The sequence below is a fragment of the Balaenoptera acutorostrata genome, chromosome 5 (assembly GCF_949987535.1).
Source record: "Balaenoptera acutorostrata chromosome 5, mBalAcu1.1, whole genome shotgun sequence".
Taxonomy (NCBI): Eukaryota; Metazoa; Chordata; class Mammalia; order Artiodactyla; family Balaenopteridae; genus Balaenoptera; species Balaenoptera acutorostrata.
This window is the reverse complement of record NC_080068.1, coordinates 100,734,935-100,755,172: the sequence shown is the minus strand read 5'-3', so window position 1 is coordinate 100,755,172 and position 20,238 is coordinate 100,734,935. Positions and strand designations below refer to the sequence as shown.

Genomic DNA, 20,238 nt, shown 5'->3' with positions numbered 1-20,238 from the left:
TAAAATCTGGCAGAATGGATAGTTGAGATATCTCTCCAAAAGAAAACTTATCTTTAGAAAGATAAGAAAACTTATCTTTAGAAAGATAAGAAAACTTATCTTTAGAAAGATAAGAAAACTTATCTTTCAGACCAAACCTGAAAGTAAAAATGTTTGGTAATTAGAAATCTAGAAAACAAAATAGAAACCCTAAGAATTTTCAGAACTGTTAAAAATTTTTAAATCAACTCCTCCAAAATTATCCCATTGTTAAAAGGCATTACCGTTAATGTTGTCACAGTAGTAAAAGTATTCATCATTTAGAGAAGGACATGCTGAAACCAAATCCTGCAGGCCTGCACCAGTTACAGTAAGACAACCAGAGAGATTAAGGTGCTCCAAATAAGGTAGCCCTCCTCCCAGAGTCAAAACCCTGTAAGAGAAGCAATTCAACAATTAGAATTTATTAACAATTAAAATGTATTATAAAATATATGAAAACTTATGTATTCCTATGGCCCAATGGACTATTAACAGACCTTTCAATCTGGTAATGAAAAATTAAAGTATTTCTATAAAACATGACAACTAACTTCATCCTTAGGCAGGATACATTTAACAGAGGCATTTCTGAAGACATTCAATAAACAAGTCTATGAAATGTTCTTTATAAGAACATTATAGTAACTCAATTCTTACAGGAAGGAAGTAATGAATCCTGGAATGGTAATCTTCACTCTCCTACTAAACTGTCTAAGTAAAAATTATCAAGAAAATTACTAAACAGTTTGGCAGTTCCTCAAAGAGTTACAGAATCAGCATATACCCAAGAGAAGTGAAAACATATGTTCACAGAAAAACTTGCAAACAAATGTTCACAGCAGCATTATTCATAATATCTAAAAAGTGGAAACAATCCAAATGTCCACTAATGCATGAGTGGATAAACAAAATTTAGTATAAATATCATGTAGCCATAAAGTACTGATACATGCTACAGCATGCATGAACCTTGAAAACACCGTGCTAAGTGAAAAAAATCATACACAAAAAAACACATACTGGGCTTCCCTGGTGGCGCAGTGGTTTAGAGTCTGCCTGCCAATGCAGGAGACACGGGTTTGAGCCCTGGTCTGGGAAGATCCCAGATGCCGCGGAGCAACTAGGCCCGTGAGCCATAATTACTGAGCCTGCGCCATCTGGAGCCTGTGCTCCGCAACAAGAGAGGCCGCGATGGTGAGAGGCCCGTGCACTGCGATGAAGGGTGGCCCCCGCTTGCCACAGCTGGAGAGGGCCCTCACACAGAAGCGAGGACCCAACACAGCCATAAATAAATAAATTTTTTAAAAAATGCAAACCTTAAAAAAAAAACAAAAAAACCCCACATACTATGTAATTCCACTTATATGAAATGTCCAAAATAAGCAGAATAGACAGACAGACTAAGTAAATTAGTGGCTACCAGGGGCTGGGGGCAAAGAGGAATGAAGAATGACTGCTAATGAGTATATGGTTTCTTTTTGGTTTAATGAAAATGTTTCTAATTTGATAGAGGTAATGGTTGCCAACCTTGAAGTATACTAAAACCACTGATTTGCACCCTTTAAAAGAATGAATTTAATGTGAATTTCATTTCAGTAAAAATGAAAACATTACTTTTCATGGCATACCCTAGAAGAATTTTAAAAAACAATTTATATATAAAGGGTAAAATGAGAAATTGACTGAAATGACAATGGCAGAGCTGAAAAATATCAAGAGCAAAACTGAGAACATCAATTTTCTGTATAGAACAGCAAAAACTGGGAAAACTAGAGACAGTCTATCTTGACAGCACTATCCAAAAACTAATAATACAATAAATTTAGTAAAAAAACAAATAGCATGATTATGCAGATACCTGGAAATTAGGAAGTAAAGATAAGTAAAATTATGTAAACTACTGAGATTAGAATAAACTATGGAAATATTTATATATTCAGTGAGAGGCACTGATGGACAAAGATTAGTACATACATTTTAATGTTTTGTCATTGCATGTTTAAAAGAAAAACCTGGTCTATCAAAAAGAGCTTATCAAGACCCCAATACACGTGAGAGATTTAAATGCATACTTCTCCTTATATTTTGACTGAAAAAGACTGACTTTTTCTTAAATCATAGATTCCCTGATCCATTCCTACAGTTTAAATTAATAACAGTGGCAGGTCAGAACTTCAGTGGCTTGACTGGGTCACAGTAATTACAGATAGACATCTTTAAAGGAAGACTATTGTTTAAAGTTTATTGACTCTTTTTTTCCTATAAAGTTGAATAGCTCAGAACAAAAAATAAAACAGCTTCTAAAAAGTGGTCTAAAAGATCTCAGAAGGTATCTCAATGCAGAAACTGCTTCATGTTCTAAAACTTATAAATTTTCAGTACACTGAGGACAGACTGCATGGAATATAAAACTTCATATCACAAATACACTTGAGTAAACTGTATATGCATTCACTGGCCTCAATGAGTCTAGTGGGATATCAAACAAGACAAAAGTAAACAAGCAGTTATAATATCATATGATGAATGCTCTCCTGGGAACATATTTAAGGGCCTTGGTGGAGGGAGGGGGACGGGGGTCACAAAAGGTTTCCCTTAAAAAGTGACATTTAAACTGGAATGGAGGTAGAAACGAACAGAAGTTAGCCAATAAACGTTTGTTAGAGAGAGAGCAAATGCAAATGTTTGAAGACAGAGAAATACAGTACAGGCATACCTCAGAGATATTGCAGGCTGAGTTCCAGACCACCGCAATAAAGTGAATATCACAATAACGCAAGCCACACACATTTTTTGGTTTTCTGGTGCATATAGTTATGTTTACATTATACTGTAGTCTATTAAGAATGCAATAGCAGTATGTCTAAGAAACTATATGCATACCTTAATTAAAAATACCTTATTTTATTGCTAATTGCTAAAAATACTTATTGTATCATCTGAGCCTTCAGCAGCAAGTCATAATCTTTTTGTTGGTGGAGGGTCTTGCCTCCATGTTGACGGCTGCTGACTGATCGAGGTGGTGGTTGAAGGCTGGGGTGGCTGTGGCAGTTTCTTAAAATAAGACAACAATGAAGTTTTTTTTGCTGCATTGACTGACTCTTCCTTCCACGAATGATTTCTCTGTAGCATTTTACCCTACTTCTTTCAAAATTGGAGTCAATTACCTTCAAACCCTGCCACTGCTTTAACAATTAAGTCTATGTAATATTCTAAATCTTTTGTTGCCACTTCAACAATCTTCACAGCATTTTCACCAGTAGATTCCATCTGAAGAAACCACCTTCTTTGTTCATCCATAAGAAACAGCTCCTTATCCATTAAAGTTTTATCACAGATAGAATTCAGTCACATTTTCATACTCTACTTTTAATTCTAGTTCTCTTGCTATTTCTAATCTGCAGTTACTTCCTCCAGTGAAGTCTTGAACCCCTCAAAGTCATTCATGAGGGTTGTAATCAATTTCTTCTAAAATCCTGTTAATGTTGATATTTTGATATGTTCCCAAGAATCACAAACATTCTTCACCGCATCTAGAATGGTGAATCCTTTCAAGGTTTTCAATTTACTTTGCCCAGCTGCCTCAGAGGAATCACTACCTAAGGCAGCTACATAGCCTTACAAAATGTATTTCTTAAATGGTAAGACTTGAAAGTTGAAATGCCTCCTGGATCAATGGGCTGCAGAATGGATGTTGCATTAGCAGGCATGAAAACAACATTAATCTCAGGGACTTCCCTGGTGGCACAGTGGTTAAAAATCACCTGCCAATGCAGGGGACACGGGTTCGATCCCTGGTCCGGGAAGATCCCACATGTCATGCAGCAAGTAAGCCCGTGCACCACAACTACTGAGCCTGCGCTCTAGAGCCCACAAGCCACAACTACTGAGCCCATGTGCCCCGACTACTGAAGCCCACGTGCCTAGAGTCTGTGCTCTGTGACAAGGGAAGCCACTGCAACGAGAAGCCCACGCACTGAAACAAAGAGTAGCCCCTGCTCGCCACAACTACAGAAAGCCCGTGCACAGCAACGAAGACCCAACGCAGCGAAAAATAAATAAATAAATAAATTTATAAAACAAACAACAACAAAAAACATTAATCTCATGGTACATCTCCATCAGAGCTCTTGGGTGACCAGGTACATTACCTCTGAGCAGTATTTTGAAAGGAACCTTTTTTTCCCTAAGCAGTAGGTCTCAACAATGGGCTTAAAAATTCAGTAAATCATGTTGTAAACAGATGTGCTGTCATCCAGGCTTTGTGGTTTCATTTACAGAGCACAAGCAGAGTAGATTTAGCATCATTCTTAAGGGCCCTAGGATTTTCAGAATGGTAAATAAGCACTGGCTTCAACAAAGTCACCAGCTGCATTAATCCCTAACAAAAGAGTTGGCCTGTCCTTTGAAGCCAGGCACTGACTTCTCCTCTGTACTCACCTTGCACTTTTATGTTATGGCTGCTTTCCTTAAATCTCATGAACCAACCTCTGCTCGCTTCCAACTTTTCTTCTGCTGCTTCCTCACCTCAGCCTTCACAGAACTGAAGAGAGTTAGGGTCTTGCTGTGAATTAGGCTTTGGCTTAAAAGAATACTGTGGCTAGTTTGATCTTCTATCCACACCACTAAAACTTTCTCCTTATCAGCAAAAAGGCTGTTTCACTTTCTTATCATTCATGTGTTCAATGGAGTAGCACTTTTAATTTCCTTCAAGAACTTCTCCTTTGCTTTTACAACCTGGCTGTTTGGTGCAAAAGACCTAGCTTTCAGCCTATCTTGCTTGGCTTTTGACGTGCCTTCCTCACTAAGCTTAATCATTTCTAGATTTTGATTTAAAGTGAGAGATGTGTGACTCATTTTACTTGAATACTTAGAGGCCACTGTAGGGTTATTAATCGGCCTAATTTCAATACTGTTGTGTCTCAGGAAATAGGGTGGCAGGAGAAGATGGAGAGAGATGGGGAATAGCCAGTTGAAGCAGTCAGAACACGGACAGTATTATCGATTAAGTTTGCCATCTTATATGGTTTGTGGCACTCCAAAACAATTACAGTAGTATCATCAGAGATCACTGATCACAGATCACCATAACAAATATAATAATAATGGAAGTTTGAAATACTGAAGAATTAAAGTGTGACACAAAGACATGAAGCGAACAAATACCGTTAGAAAAATGGCACTGATAGAGCTGCTCAATACAAGGTTGCCACAAACCTTCAATTTGTATAAAATGCAATTATCTGCAAAGCACAATAAAGCAAAGTACAATGAAACAAGGTATGCCTGTATGTTGGAGGAAACGAAAATAACTGAGTATGGTTAGAGAAAGGATGGTTTTGTGTGTTATGTTTACCTACTTGCTGTCTTTTTTTTGGCAGAGGTGAAGATGTGAGGAAGTAAAAGAAAGAGATTTAAAGAAGGTAACAAGATATAAACTACAGAGGCAAGCAAGGGCCAAGAATCTGAACTTTAACCAAAGGGCAATAAGACTCACTGAAACGCTTAAAGGAGTAATAACAAGTAATAAGAAATGCATTCTAGAAAGATCACTCTAGTCTACTTTTTATCACCAATACCCAAGTATGTCAGGCACAGGCCTACAGAGTAAAATGCAAAATACATTCTCTGCCCTCAAACAAAGAAAGAAACATTTAAACAAAGTATTAATAATGCATGCAATAAGAAAAAAAGTTTTAGAAATATATACAAGTTATAGAAATAATACAGACCAGGGAGTGATTCAAAGTAGTAATCTTTAAAAGACTAGAACAAAATCCAGAATTCAACAATGTATAATTCACATTACCTGGTATCCAATCAAAAACTACTAAACACTCAAAGAATCAGAAAAAAAAATCACTACAAACAGACCAATAAATGATAAAGATGATGAAATTAGTAGATAATGACTTTAAAATAGATTTTATATTTTAAATCTGCTCAAGGATTTAAAAGAAAATACGAACATAATGAAACAAAAAACATGTCTATATATTAGTATTTTTGTATGTTTTAATATATTTACATACATTATTGATGTGCTTATATGTGTGTGTATATGTATATATCAGGGAGGATCACGAGTGTACCAAACGAAACTTCTAGAGGTGAAAAATACAATATCTGAAATAAAAAATACACTGAAAGAGATTAGCAGTGATTAGACATTGCAAAAATTAGTGGACTTGAAGAGCAACCAGATTAACCAAAATGAAGCACCAGGAGAAAAAAGAACAAAAACAGTAAGGAAAAAAAAGCCCTGGTGTTATGGGTTGAATTGTGTCCCCTCCCTCCCCCATCAAAAAAAGATATGTTGAAGTCTTAACCCTCAGTATCATAAATGTGACTTTAGTTGGAAATACGGTCTTTGCAGATTTAATTAAGTTAAGATCAGGTCATTAGGATGGTCCTTAATCCAATATGACTGATGTCCTCATAAGAAGAGGGATATTTAGACACACACACACACACACACACACACACACGGATAATGCCACGTGAAGACGCATAGATATACAGACACAAAAAGGAGATGGCCATATGAAGACTAAGGCAGAGACTAGGGTTATAGTGCCACAAGCCAAGCAACACCTGGGTCTATGAGAGGTTTTAAGAGTTAAGAAAGGATGCTCCCTTAAAGGTTTCAGAGGGAACATGGTTTGGCCAACACCTTGATTATAGAACTCTAATCTCCAGAACCTAAGAGAATAAATTTCTATCATTCTAACCACTTAGCTTGTGGTACTTTGTCATGACAGCCCAGGGAACTATTACACTAAAGTGACATATAGTACAGTATCAAGAAGTCTGACATACATGGAAGTCCCAGCAAGAAGCAGGGGTAAGAGAATAGGGAGGAGAGAAAAAGTACTTGAGGAAATAATGGCTGAATTTTGTTTTTCAATTTTATGAAAGCTAGGAATAACATATCCAAAAATCTCAATAAACCCCGAGCAAGATAACAATGAAGATAACCACACCAAGGCATACCATATGCAAACTGCATTAAAAACAGAAATAAAATTTTAAAGCAGCTAAAGAAAAAACACACATAATATATGGAAGAACAAAGATAAAAATTTAATACAATTCTCATAAATGATGCAAGCTGAAAGACAATGTAACATCTTAAAAGTGCTAAAACAAAACTACCAACTTAGAATTCGTATCACAGTGAAAATCTTTCTAAAATAAAGGTGAAAAAGAGTTTTTCAGACAAGAGCTGAGAGTTTACTGACAAACGACTTATAGTACAAAAAACTACAGAGAACTCTGCAAGCAAAAGAAAAACAATACCAAATGAAAACATGAAACTGTACAAAAGAATGAAGAATGCCAAAAAAGGTGAAATAAGACTTCTTTGTTAATTTTTTCTAAAAGACAATTGTTTGGGACTTCCCTGGTAGTCCAGTGGTTAAGACTTCACCTTCTAATGCAGGGGGTGTGGGTTCGATCCCTGGTCAGGGAATTAAGATCCCACATGCCTCGTGGCCAAAAAAAAAAAAAAAAAAGACAATTGTTTAAAGAAAAAATATTAACAATGTATTATGGGGTTTAAAACATATATAGAAATAAAATATATAACAAAAACAGCACAAAGAATGGGGAGGGGAACAGGCGATTACTGTTTTAAGATTCTTACATTCTATGTGAAGTGGTATAATACTGTTTGAAGGTAGAAAGCAATTAGTTAAAAATGCATACACAAAAGCATAAAACAGTAATTATAAATCTACCTTAAAAGGCACACAATGTATAAAGGTGTAACCTGTACCAATAACAATATAAAGGAGATGAGACAGAGATGTCAAGAGTAGAGTATTTGTACATGATTGAAACTAAGCTGGTTGTCAAACTAGGTTGTTTTAAGTTCAAGATGTTAATTGTACCCTAAAGTAACAACTAAAAAAATAACTTTAAAAAACAAAGAAAATGGAGAAAAAGGGAATCAAATGTTATATTACAACAAAACAAAACATAAAAAGAGGAAGTCACTGAGAAAATGAGGAACAAAAGCATGTAAAACATAAGGAAAAGAAATAGATAAATGGTATAAGTAAAGTCTCCTTTATCAGTAATTACTTTAAAAATGAATCCATCAAATTCTCCTTCTGAAAGGCAGAGATTAACAGACTATATTAAAAATTTTAAAACTTCAGAATTTTAAAAACATGATCCATCTACATACTCTTTATTAGAGCCTCACTTTAGATGCAAAAACGCAAAGTGGTTAAAAGTAAAAGCATGGGAAAAGATACTCCAAGCAAAAAGTAACCAAAAGGGGGGAGTTCCCTGGCAGTCAAGTGGTTAAGAATCCATGCTTCCACTGCAGGGGACACGGGTTCAATCCCTAGTCAAGGAACTAAGATTCTGCATGCCACACAGTGAGGCCAAAAAAACAAGGTAACAAAAACAGAACGAGAGTGGCTATAACACTGCAAAACAAAAACGACTTTAAATTTTTAAAACTTTACAAAAGGCAAAGGGTATTAGGATATTATATATTGGTAAAAGGTACACTCCACAAAGATTAAAAAGAACTGAGAACATATGCACACTTAACAACAGAGCCCCAAAATATGATACAAAATTGATAGAACTAAAGGGAAAAATAAAAAGTCCTACAAAAATAGTCAGAAATACAATACCCCAATTTCAATAATGGATAGAACAAGTGGACAGAAGATCAAGAGGGAAATAGAGAACTTGAACTACACTATTAACAGATTAGTCCTACCAAACATATAGAGAACATTCCGGTTAAAAACAGCAGAATACACATTCTTCTCAAGTGCACATGGAATACTCAGACCATGTTTGGCCACAAAAAAAGGCTTAATAAATTTTAAAAGGTTGAACTCATAGAAGGTATAACTTTGTTTCTTTGAAAAGATCATTAAAAATTGACAAACATTTAGTTAGTATAACTAAGAAAAAAAGAGGACTCAAATTACCAATGTAAGAAATGAACATTAGGGGACTTCCCTGGTGGCACAGTGATTAAGAATCCACCTGCCAATGCAGGGGACACGGGTTCGAGCCCTGGTCCAGGAAGATCCCATATGCCACGGAGCAACTAGGCCCGTGCTCCATGACTACTGAGCCTGTACTCTAGAGCCCGCGAGCCACAACTACTGAAGCCCGCATGCCTACAGCCCATGCTCCGCAACAAGAGAAGCCACTGCAATGAGAAGCCTGCGCAATGCAACAAAGAGTAGTCCCTGCTACTCTTCTCTACTCTAGAGAAAGCCCAGCCATGCGTAGCAACGAAGACCCAACACAGCCAAAAATAAATAAATACTAGAAATGAAAGTTAGGACATCACTACCGATTTTACAGAAATAGAAAGGATTATAAAATAGTACCATGAACAACTGTATGTCAACAAATTGTAAAACCTAGATGAAGTGGACAACTCCCCTAGAAACACAAAAAGTAACAAAACTGACTCAAGGAAAAAAAAAAAAAATGGAAAATCAGAATAGACCTACAACAAGTAAGGAGACTAAATTAGTAATCAAAGCTTCCCAACTAAGAAATCAAAATCAGGTGCCTCACTGGTGAATTCCACTAAACATTTAGGGGAGAATTAACAATCCTTCTCAAACTCTTAAAAAACACTGAAGAGGAGGAAGACTTCCTACTCATTCTATGAGGCCAGTATTATTACCCTGATACCAAAGCTAGACAAAGGCACAAGAAAAGAAAACTACAGGCCAAATGTCCCTTACAAATACAGACTCAAAAATCCACAACAAACACGAGCAAACTGAATACAGGAGCATACTAAACACATTACACACCATGACCAAGTGAGTTTTATCCCAGGGATGCAAGGGTGGTTCTCAATCAATTTAACATACCACACTAACAGAATGAAGGAGAAAAACATACATGATCATCTCAACTGATGCAGAAAGAGCATGTAACAAAAGCAAATACACTTTTATGATAAAAATACTCAGTAAACTAGGACTAGAAGAGAACTTCCTCAACATAATAAAAGCCATATATGGAAAACACACAGCTAACACAGTCAATGATGAAAGACTGAAAGCTCTTCCCCTAAGGTTAGAAACAAGATAAGGATGCCCACTATGGATGCTTCCATTTAATACAGTACTGGAAATTCTAGCCAGAGCAATCAGACCAGAAAAAGAAATTATTTTAAGGCATCTAAGTTGGAAAGGGAGAAGTAAAATAATCTCTGTTTGTAGATGACATGATCTTATACGTAGAAAACTCTAAAGAATTCACACCAAAAAAAACTGTCTTAAGAGCTAAAAAACAAATGCGGAAGAGTAGCAAGATACAAAATCCACATTCAAAAATCAGTTAGGGGCTTCCCTGGTGGTGCAGTGGTTAAGAATCTGCCTGCCAAAGCAGGGGACATGGGTTCAAGCCTTGGTCTGGGAAGATCCCACATGCTGCAGAGCAACTAAGCCTGCGCACCGCAACTACTGAAGCCCATGCTCCGCAACAAGAAATGACACTACAATGAGAAGCCCACGCAATGCAACAAAGAGTACCCTCTGCTCTCCACAACTAGACAAAGCCCACGTGCAGCAATGAAAACCCAACACAGCCAAAAATACATAAATTAATTTTTAAAAAATCAGTTATATTTCTAATGCTAGCAATGAACAATCTGAAAAAGAAATTAAGAAAATTCCATTTAAAATAGCATCAAAAAGATTGAAATACTTAAGTATTAACTAAGGCAAAAGACTTGTACACTGAAAACTGCAAAACACTGCTATAGAAATTAAAGAAAAAATGACAACAAGGACTCAAATACTTGTATACCAATATTCACAGCAGCATTATTCACAACAGATAAAAGGGAGAACAATCCAAGTGCCCATCGATGATGACATCAATGACAAATGGATAAACAAAATGTAGTATATAAATACAGAATATTATTCAGCTATTATAAGGAATGAAGTTCTGATATATTCTACAACATGAATGAACCTTGAATACATTATGCTAAGTGAAATAAGCCAGACACAGAGAACAAGTATTGTATGTTTCCAATTACATGATGTATCTATGTTGTATAAATGATGCAAATACATAGAGACAGAAAGTAAAACAATAGGGAGCCTGGGACAGTTGGAAAAGTAAGGAGTTATTGCTTGATAGTTACACTTTCTGTTGTGAGTGCTGAAAAAGTTTTGGAAATGTTTGAATGTTACACAACATTGTGAACTCAGAGTGCCACTGAGTTGTACACTTAAAAATAATTAAAATGGGAGGATTGGTTCAAGATGGTGGAGTAGAAGGACGTGCTCTCCCTCCCCCTTGCGAGAGCACTGGAATCACAACTAACTGCTAAACATCATCGACAGGAAGACACTGGAACTCACCAAAAAAGATAACCCACATCCAAAGACAAAGGGGAAGCCACAATGAGACGGTAGGAGGGGTGCAATCACAATAAAATCAAATCCCATAACTGCTGGGTGGGTGACTCACAAACTGGAGAACACTTATACCACAGAAGTCCACCCACTGGAGTGAAGGTTCTGAGCCCCATGTCAGGCTTCCCAACCTCGGGGTCCAGCAAAAGGAGGAGGAATTCCCAGAGAACCAGACTTTGAAGGCTAGAGGGATTTGACTGCAGGACTTCAACAGCACGGGGGGGAAGCGACTCCACTCTTGGAGGGCACACACAAAATAGTGTGCATATCGGGACCCAGGGGAAGGAGCAGTGACCCCATAGGAGACTGAACTAGACCTACCTGCTAGTGTTGGAGGGTCTCCTGCAGAGGCGGGGGGTGGCTGTGTCTCATCGTGAGGACAAGGACACTGGCAGCAGAAGTTCTGGGAAGTACTCCTTGGCATGAGCCCTCCCAGAGTCCACCTTCAGACCCACCAAAGAGCCCGGGTAGGCTCCACTGTTGGGTCGCCTCAGGCCAAACAACCAACAGGGAGGAAACCCAGCACCACCCATCAGGAGACAACCGGATTAAAGTTTTACTGAGCTCTGCCCACCACAGCAACAGCCAGCTCTACCCACCACCAGTCCCTCCCATCAGAGACCTTGCAAAACCCTCTTAGATACCTTCATCCACCAGAGGGCAGACAGCAGAAGCAAGAAGAACTACAATCCTGCAGCCTGTGGAACAAAAACCACATTCACAGAAAGACAGACAAGATGAAAGGGCAGAGGGCTATGTAACAGACGAAGGAACAAGATAAAACTCCAGAAAAACAACTAAATGAAGTGTACATAGGTAACCTTCCTGAAAAAGAATTCAGAATAATGATAGTCAAGATGATCCAGGACCTCGGAAAAAGAATGGAGGCAAAGATCGAGAGGATGCAAGAAATGTTTAACAAAGACCTAGAAGAATTAAAAAACAAACAGAGATGAACAATACAATAACTGAAAAGAAAAATAAACTAGAAGGAAGCAATACCAGAATAACTGAGGCAGAAGAACTGATAAGTGACCTGGAAGACAGAATGGTGGAATTCACTGCCATGGAACACACTAAAGAAAAAGAATGAAAAGAAATGAAGACAGCCTAAGAGACCACTGGGACAACATTAAACGCAACAACATTCACATTATAGGGGTCCCAGAAGGAGAAGAGAGAGAGAAAGGACCCGAAAAAATATTTGAAGAGATTACAGTCGAAAACTTCCCTAACATGGGGAAGGAACTAGCCACCCAAGTCCAGGAAGCACAGAGACTCCCAGGTAGGATAAACCCAAGGAGAAACACAATGAGACACATAGTAAACAAATCGGCAAAAATTAAAGACAAAGAAACATTACTGAAAGCAGCAAGGGAAAAACTAAAAATAACATACAATGGAACTCCCATAGGGTTAACAGCTGATTTCTCAGCAGAAACTCTACATTCCAGAAGGAAGTGGCATGACATATTTAAAGTGATGAAAGGGAAGAACCTACAACCAAGATTACTCTACCGGGCAAGGATCTCATTCAGATTCGATGGAGAAATCAGAACTTTCACAGACAACCAAAAGCTAAGAGAATTCAGCACCACCAAACCAGCTCTACAACAAATGCTAAAGGAACTTCTGTAAGTGGGAAACACAAGAGAAGAAAAGGACCTACAAAAACAAACCCAAAACAATTAAGAAAGTGGTAGTAGGAACATACATATTGAACATACATATAATTACCTTAAACGTGAATGGATTAAATGCTGCAACCAAAGTCACAGGCTTGTTGAATGGATACAAAAACAAGACCCATATATATGCTGTCTACAAGAGACCCACTTTAGACCTAGGGACACATACAGACTGAATGTGAGGGGTTGGAAAAAGATATTCCATGAAAATGGAAATCAAAAGAAAGCCGGAGTAGCAATACTCATATCAGATAAAATAGACTTTAAAATAAAGAATGTTACAAGAAACAAGGAAGGACACTACATAATGATCAAGGGATCAATCCAAGAAGAAGATATACCAATTATAAATATATATGCACCCAACATAGGAGCACCAAAATACATAAGGCAAAGCTAACAGCTATAAAAGAAGAAATCAACAGTAACACAATAATAGTGAGGGACTTTAACACCTCACTTACACCAATGGACAGATCACCCAGACAGAAAATTAATAAGGAAACACAACCTTTAAATGACACAATAGACCAGATAGATTTAATTGATATTTGTATGACATTCCACCTGAAAAGAGCAGATTACACTTTCTTCTCAAGTGCACATGGAACATTCTACAGGATAGATCACATCATGGGTCACAAATCAAGCCTCAGTAAAGTTAAGAAAACTTAAATCATATCAAGCATCTTTTCTGACCACAACACTATGAGATTAGAAATCATTACAGAGAAAAAAACGTAAAAAACACTAACACATGGAGGCTAAACAATACATTATTTAAATAACCAAGAAATCACTAAAGAAATGAAAGAGGAAATCAAAAAACGCCTAGAGACAAATTACGATGAAAACACGATGATCCAAAACCTATGGAATGCAGCAAAAGCAGTTCGAAGAGGGAAGTTTATAGCAATACAAGCCTACCTCAAGAAACAAGGAAAATCTCAAATAAACAATCTAACCTTACACCTAAAGGAACTAGAGAAAGAAGAACAAACAAAACCCAAAGTTAGCAGAAGGAAAGAAATCACAGACATCAGAGCATAAATAAATGAAATAGAAACAAAGAAAACAATAGCAAAGATCAATAAAACTAATAGCTGGTTCTTTGAGAAGATAAACAAAATTGATAAACCATTAGCCAGACTCATCAAGAAAAAGAGGGAGAGGACACAAATCAATAAAATTAGAAATGAAAAAGGAAAAGTTACAACAGACACCGCAGAAATACAAAGCATCCTAAGAGACTACTACAAGCAACTCTATGCCAATAAAATGGACAACCTGGAAGAAATGGACAAATTCTTAGGAAGGTATAACCTTCCAAGACTGAACCAGGAAGAAATAGAAAATATGAACAGACCAATCACAAGTAATGAAATTGAAACTGGGATTAAAAATCTTCCAACAAACAAAAGTCCAGGACCAGATGGCTTCACAAGTGAATACTATCAAACATGTAGAGAAGAGCTAACACCCATCCTTCTCAAACTCTTCCAAAAAATTGCAAAGGAAGGAACACTCCCAAACTCATTCTATGAGGCCATCGTCACCCTGATATCAAAACCAGACAAAGATACAACCAAAAAAGAAAATTACAGAAAAAGATCACTGATGAATATAAATGCAAAACTCCTCAAAAAATACTAGCAAACAGAATCCAACAACACATTAAAAGGATCATACACCATGATCAAGTGGGATTTATCCCAGGGATGCAAGGATTCTTCAATATACTCAAGTCAATCCATGTGACACACCATATTAACAAATTGAAGAAGAAAAAGCATATGATCATCTCAATAGATGAAGAAAAAGCTTTTGACAAAATTCAACACCCATTTATGATAAAAACTCTCCAGAAAGTGGGCATAGAGGGAACTTACCTCAACATAATAAAGGCCATATACGACAAACCCATAGCAAACATTGTTCTCAAAGGTGAAAAACTGAAAGCACTTTCTCTAAGATCAGGAACAAGACAAGGATGTCCACTCTCACCAGTATTAGTCAACATAACTTTGGAAGTCCTAACCACGGCAATCAGAGAAGAAAAATAAATAAAAGGAATACAAATTGGAAAACAAGAAGTAAAACTGTCACTGTTTGCAGATGACACGATACTATACATAAACAATCCTAAAGACGCCACCAGTAAACTACTAGAGCTAATCAAGGAATCTGGTAAAGTTGCAGGATACAAAATTAATGCACAGGAATCTCTTGCATTCCTATACACTAATGATGAAAGATCTGGAAGAGAAATTAAGGAAACACTCCCATTTACCATTGCAACAAAAAGAATAAAATACCTAGGAATAAACCTACCTAGGGAGACAAAAGACCTGTATGCAGAAAACTATAAGACACTGATGAAAGAAATTAAAGATGATAGCAACAAATGGAGAGATATACCATGTTCTTGGATTGGAAGAATCAATATTGTGAAAATGACTATACTACCCAAAGCAATCTACAGATTCAATGCAATCCCTATCAAATTACCAATAGCATTTTTTATGGAACTACAACAAAAAATTTTTAAATCTGTATGGAGACACAAAAGACCCTGAATAGCCAAAGCAGTCTTGAGGGAAAAAAACGGAGCTAGAGGAATTAGACTCCCTGACTTCAGACTATACTACAAAGCTACAGTAATCAAGACAATATGGTACTGGCACAAAAACAGAAATACAGATCAATGGAACAGGATAGAAAGCCCAGAGATAAACCCACGCACGTATGGTCAACTAATCTATGACAAAGGAGGCAAAGATATACAATGGAGAAAAGACAGTCTCTTCAATAAGTGGTGCTGGGAAAACTGGACAGCTACATGTAAAAGTATGAAATTAGAACACTCCCTAACAACATGCACAAAAATAAACTCAAAATGGATTAAAGACCAAAATCTAAGACTGGACACTATAAAACTCTTAGCAGAAAACATAGGAAGAACACACTTGGACATAAATCACAGCAAGATCTTTTTTGATCCACCTCCTAGAGTAATGGAAATAAAAACAAAAATAAACAAATGGGATCTAATGAAACTTAAAAGCTTTTGCAAAGCAAACTACAAACAAGACAAAAAGGCAACCCTCAGAATGGGAGAAAATATTGGCAAATGAATCAATGGACAAAGGATTAATCTCCAAAATATATAAACAGCTCATGCAGCTCAATATTAAAAAAACTAACAACCCAATCAGAAAATGGGCAGAAGACCTAAACAGACATTTCTCCAAAGAAGACATACAGATGGCTAAGAAGCACATGAAAAGCTGCTCAACATCACTAATTATTAGAGAAACGCAAATCTAAACTACAATGAGGTATCACCTCACACCAGTTAGAATGGGCATCATCAGAAAATCTACAAACAACAAATGCTGGAGAGGGTGTGGAGAAAAGGGAACCCTCTTGCACTGTTGGTGGGAATGTAAATTGATACAGCCACTATGGAGAACAGTATGGAGGTTCCTTAAAAAACTAAAAATAGAATTGCCATACGACCCAGCAATCCCACTACTGGGTATATACCCAGAGAAAACCATAATTCAGAAAGTCATGTACCACAGTGTTCATTGCAGTACTATTTACAATAGCCAGGACATGGAAGCAACCTAAATGCCCATCGACAGATGAATGGATAAAGAAAATGTGGTATATATATACAATGGAATATTACTCAGCCATAAAAAGGAATGAAATTGAGTCATTTGTAGAGACATGGATGGATCTAGAGACTGTCATACAGAGTGAAGTAAGTCAGAAAGAGAAAAACAAATATCATACATTAACGCATATATGTGGAACCTAGAAAAATGGTACAGACGAACCAGTTTGCAGGGCAGAAACAGAGACACACATGTAGAGAACAAACATGGACACCAAAGGGGGAAAGTGACGGGGGTGGGGTGGTGGTGGGATGAACTGGGAGATTAGGATTGACACATATACACTAATACGTATAAAATGGATAACTAATAAGAACCTGCTGTTTAGAAAAATAAAATTTTTTTAAAAATCGTTAATATGGTAACCTTTATGGTTTGTATATTTTACCACAATTTTATTTACAAGGTACATACAAACCCTAAAGCAAACACTAAATAAATGATATACCAACCAAGAGTACAGATAAAACAGATACTAAAAAGTACTGGGTTGGCCAAAAAGTTTGTTCGTTTTTTCCGTAAGATGGCTTTAGTAGGGCTTAGTTGTATTTAAGTTCATTTGAAACAATTTTGTTAGATTGTCTTGTGACAGCTGTCATATCAGCATGCATTTAAAAAAAACTTATCAAAATTAGTGAATTTTTGTGTAGCCACTTTAAAATTGAAGATGGAAGAAAAAGCAACATTTTCAACATATTATGCTTTCTTATTTCAAGAAAGTGAAAACGCAACTGAAACACGAAAAAAAGATTGTGCAGTGTATGGAGATGGTGCTGTGACTGATCGAAAGTGTAAGTGGTTTGCGAAGTTTCGTGCTGCAATTTCTTGCTGGATGATGCTCCACAGTCAGGTAGACCAGTTGAGGTTGATAGCTATCAAATGAAGACGTTCACTGAGAACAATCAACGTTATACCATGCAGGAGATAGCCGACATACTCAAAATATCCAAATCAAGTATTGAAAATCATTTGCACCAGCTTGGTTATGTCAATCGCTTTGATGTTTGGGTTCCACATAAGTGAAAAAAAACCTTCTTGACTGTATTTCCGCATGCAATTCTCTACTGAAACGTAACAAAAACGTTCCATTTTTGAAACAAATTGTGAGAGGTGATGAAAAGTGGATACTGTACAATAATGTGGAATGGAAGAGATCGTGGGGCAAGCAAAATGAACTGCCATCAACCACAACAAAGGCCGGTCTTCACCCAAAGAAGGTGATGTGTATATGGTGGGACTGGAACAGAGTCCTCTACCATGAGCTCCTTCCAGAAACCAAAAGATTAATTCTAACAAGTACTGCTCCCAATTAAACCAACTGAAAGCAGCACTCGACGAAAAGCGTCCGGAATTAGTCAACAGAAAACGCATAATCTTCCATCAGGGTAACGCAAGACCGCATGTTTCTTTGATGACCAAGCAAAAACTGTTACAGCTTGGCTGGTAAGTTCTGATTCATCTGCTGTATTCACCAGACATTGCACCTTCGGATTTCCATTTATTTCGTTCGGTCTTTACAAAATTCTCTCAGTGGAAAAAATTTCAATTCCCTGGAAGACTGTAAAAGGCACCTGGAACAGTTCTTTGCTCAAAAAGATAAAAAGTTTTGGGAAGATGGAATTATGAAGTTGCCTCAAAAATGTCAGGTAGTGGAACAAAACAGTGAATATGTTGTTCCGTAACGTTCTTGGTGAAAATGAAAAATGTATTTTATTTTTATTTAAAAACCAAAGGAAATTTTTGGCCAACCCATACTTAATAAATCCAAAACAAGTCAGGAAAAGACAAAACAAGAATAAAGAAAAGAGAAACAGGGGGAAAACAAACAGTAAGATGGTAGGCATAAATTTAACCATATCAGTAATTACATTAAATGCATATTGTGAAACCGAAAGATTAAATGACAGAATGTTTGACTGCAAGACCCAACTATACATGCTATCTGCAAAAGACTCAAGAGTAGTTGCCTTGGATTCAAGAAGAAAATGAATAGTTTGTACCGAAACAATAATGGCAATGTGAGGGGGCCAAAGAAGGCTGAAAATTTAAACAGGCTACTTCTACTCAATGACAGCCAAAATTTATTTTATTTCATTCCTATGAAAACCAGATAATGCTGCATGAAGGCTACGCACTACACTATATGTTCCCTACGGCTTCAATCTAGTTTAAAACTTTGATTTTCAACCTACATTTTTACAGTGAATGAATGCTCTTTTAACAAGCCCCATAACCAACTTGCCAAAATTCATGCTACCCATCCCTGAATAAAACACAATGACTGGGCTTCCCTGGTGGCGCAGTGGTTGAGAATCTGCCTGCTAATGCAGGAGACACGGGTTCGAGCCCTGGTCTGGGAAGATCCCACATGCCACGGAGCAGCTGGGCCCGTGAGCCACAGCTGCTGAGCCTGCGCATCTGGAGCCTGTGCCCCGCAACGGGAGGGGCCGCGATAGTGAAAGGCCCACGCACCGCGATGAAGAGCGGTCCCCGCACCGCGATGAAGAGTGGCCCCCACTTGCCGCAACTAGAGAAAGCCCTCGCACGAACCGAAGACCCAGCACAGCCAAAAATAAATAAATAAATAAATAAATAAATAAAAAAAAAAAAAAAAAAAAAACACAATGACTATTACAGAAGGATACACAGAATACTCCCAACTAGCAACTCTGTTCCAAGTTGAGGTGAATGCTTGCACAAGTTGTATTTGTTCTCAAACCTGAACACCAGCTGAACTTATTAAGTTAACTGAAATACTTTTTAAACCAGCAGAATAAATGCAAAAAAGAAAGCTGTTTCTAAAAATCAAATTTGTAGTTTCTATTTCCTTAGCTTCTCTCCCAGGAAATGCACACAAAATTCACTCTCTAACTTCATCCCAATCTCTACTCAAAAAACTGCTTCTTTTCAAGGCCTTTCCTGTCCATCAAATATGAAGGAGCATTCTCTGTATTCTCTATCCCATAAACATATTTCACTTTCCTTCGGAACATTCAGTCTGATATTACATCTTTGTTGTCTTATTTCTACCATTAGATTATAAACTCTATGAAAGCAGGAAATTTGTCTCATTTATTCTGAATCCCTAGCAGTTAGAAGAGGGCAAGTCACACAATAGATGCTCAATAAATATTTAAATGATTAAGAAAGACTCCTTCAAGATAATCTGATTAAAAGGAGTTACACTTTTAAAAATCTGAGCTGCACTCAGATTGAGCTTTTTTGATAAGCTACCAGTCCAAATAATATCAAGTAAGATAGTTCCTGTGTTCCCCATTCCCCAAATGAATTCTTCCCTGAATTCAAACTTTGTCATAGCCTTATTTCCCACTATTCCCCAATACACATCCTTCTCTACAACCAAACGGGAATACTCCTCTGAACATCCCCACTGAATTCAATTAAATCTGGTAAAGA

General features: G+C 37.1%; 1 protein-coding gene across 2 annotated transcripts in view; it reads right to left on the bottom strand.

Annotated features, from left to right (window-relative positions):
- Nucleotides 1-20,238, bottom strand: part of FBXL5 (F-box and leucine rich repeat protein 5) — a 52,534-nt gene that overhangs the window by 7,318 nt on the left and 24,978 nt on the right. For both annotated transcript variants that reach the window (XM_057546841.1, XM_057546840.1), the window contains exon 10: nucleotides 264-412. In XM_057546841.1, the coding sequence (XP_057402824.1) occupies nucleotides 264-412 (149 nt within the window). The remainder of the gene's footprint in view (nucleotides 1-263; nucleotides 413-20,238) is intronic.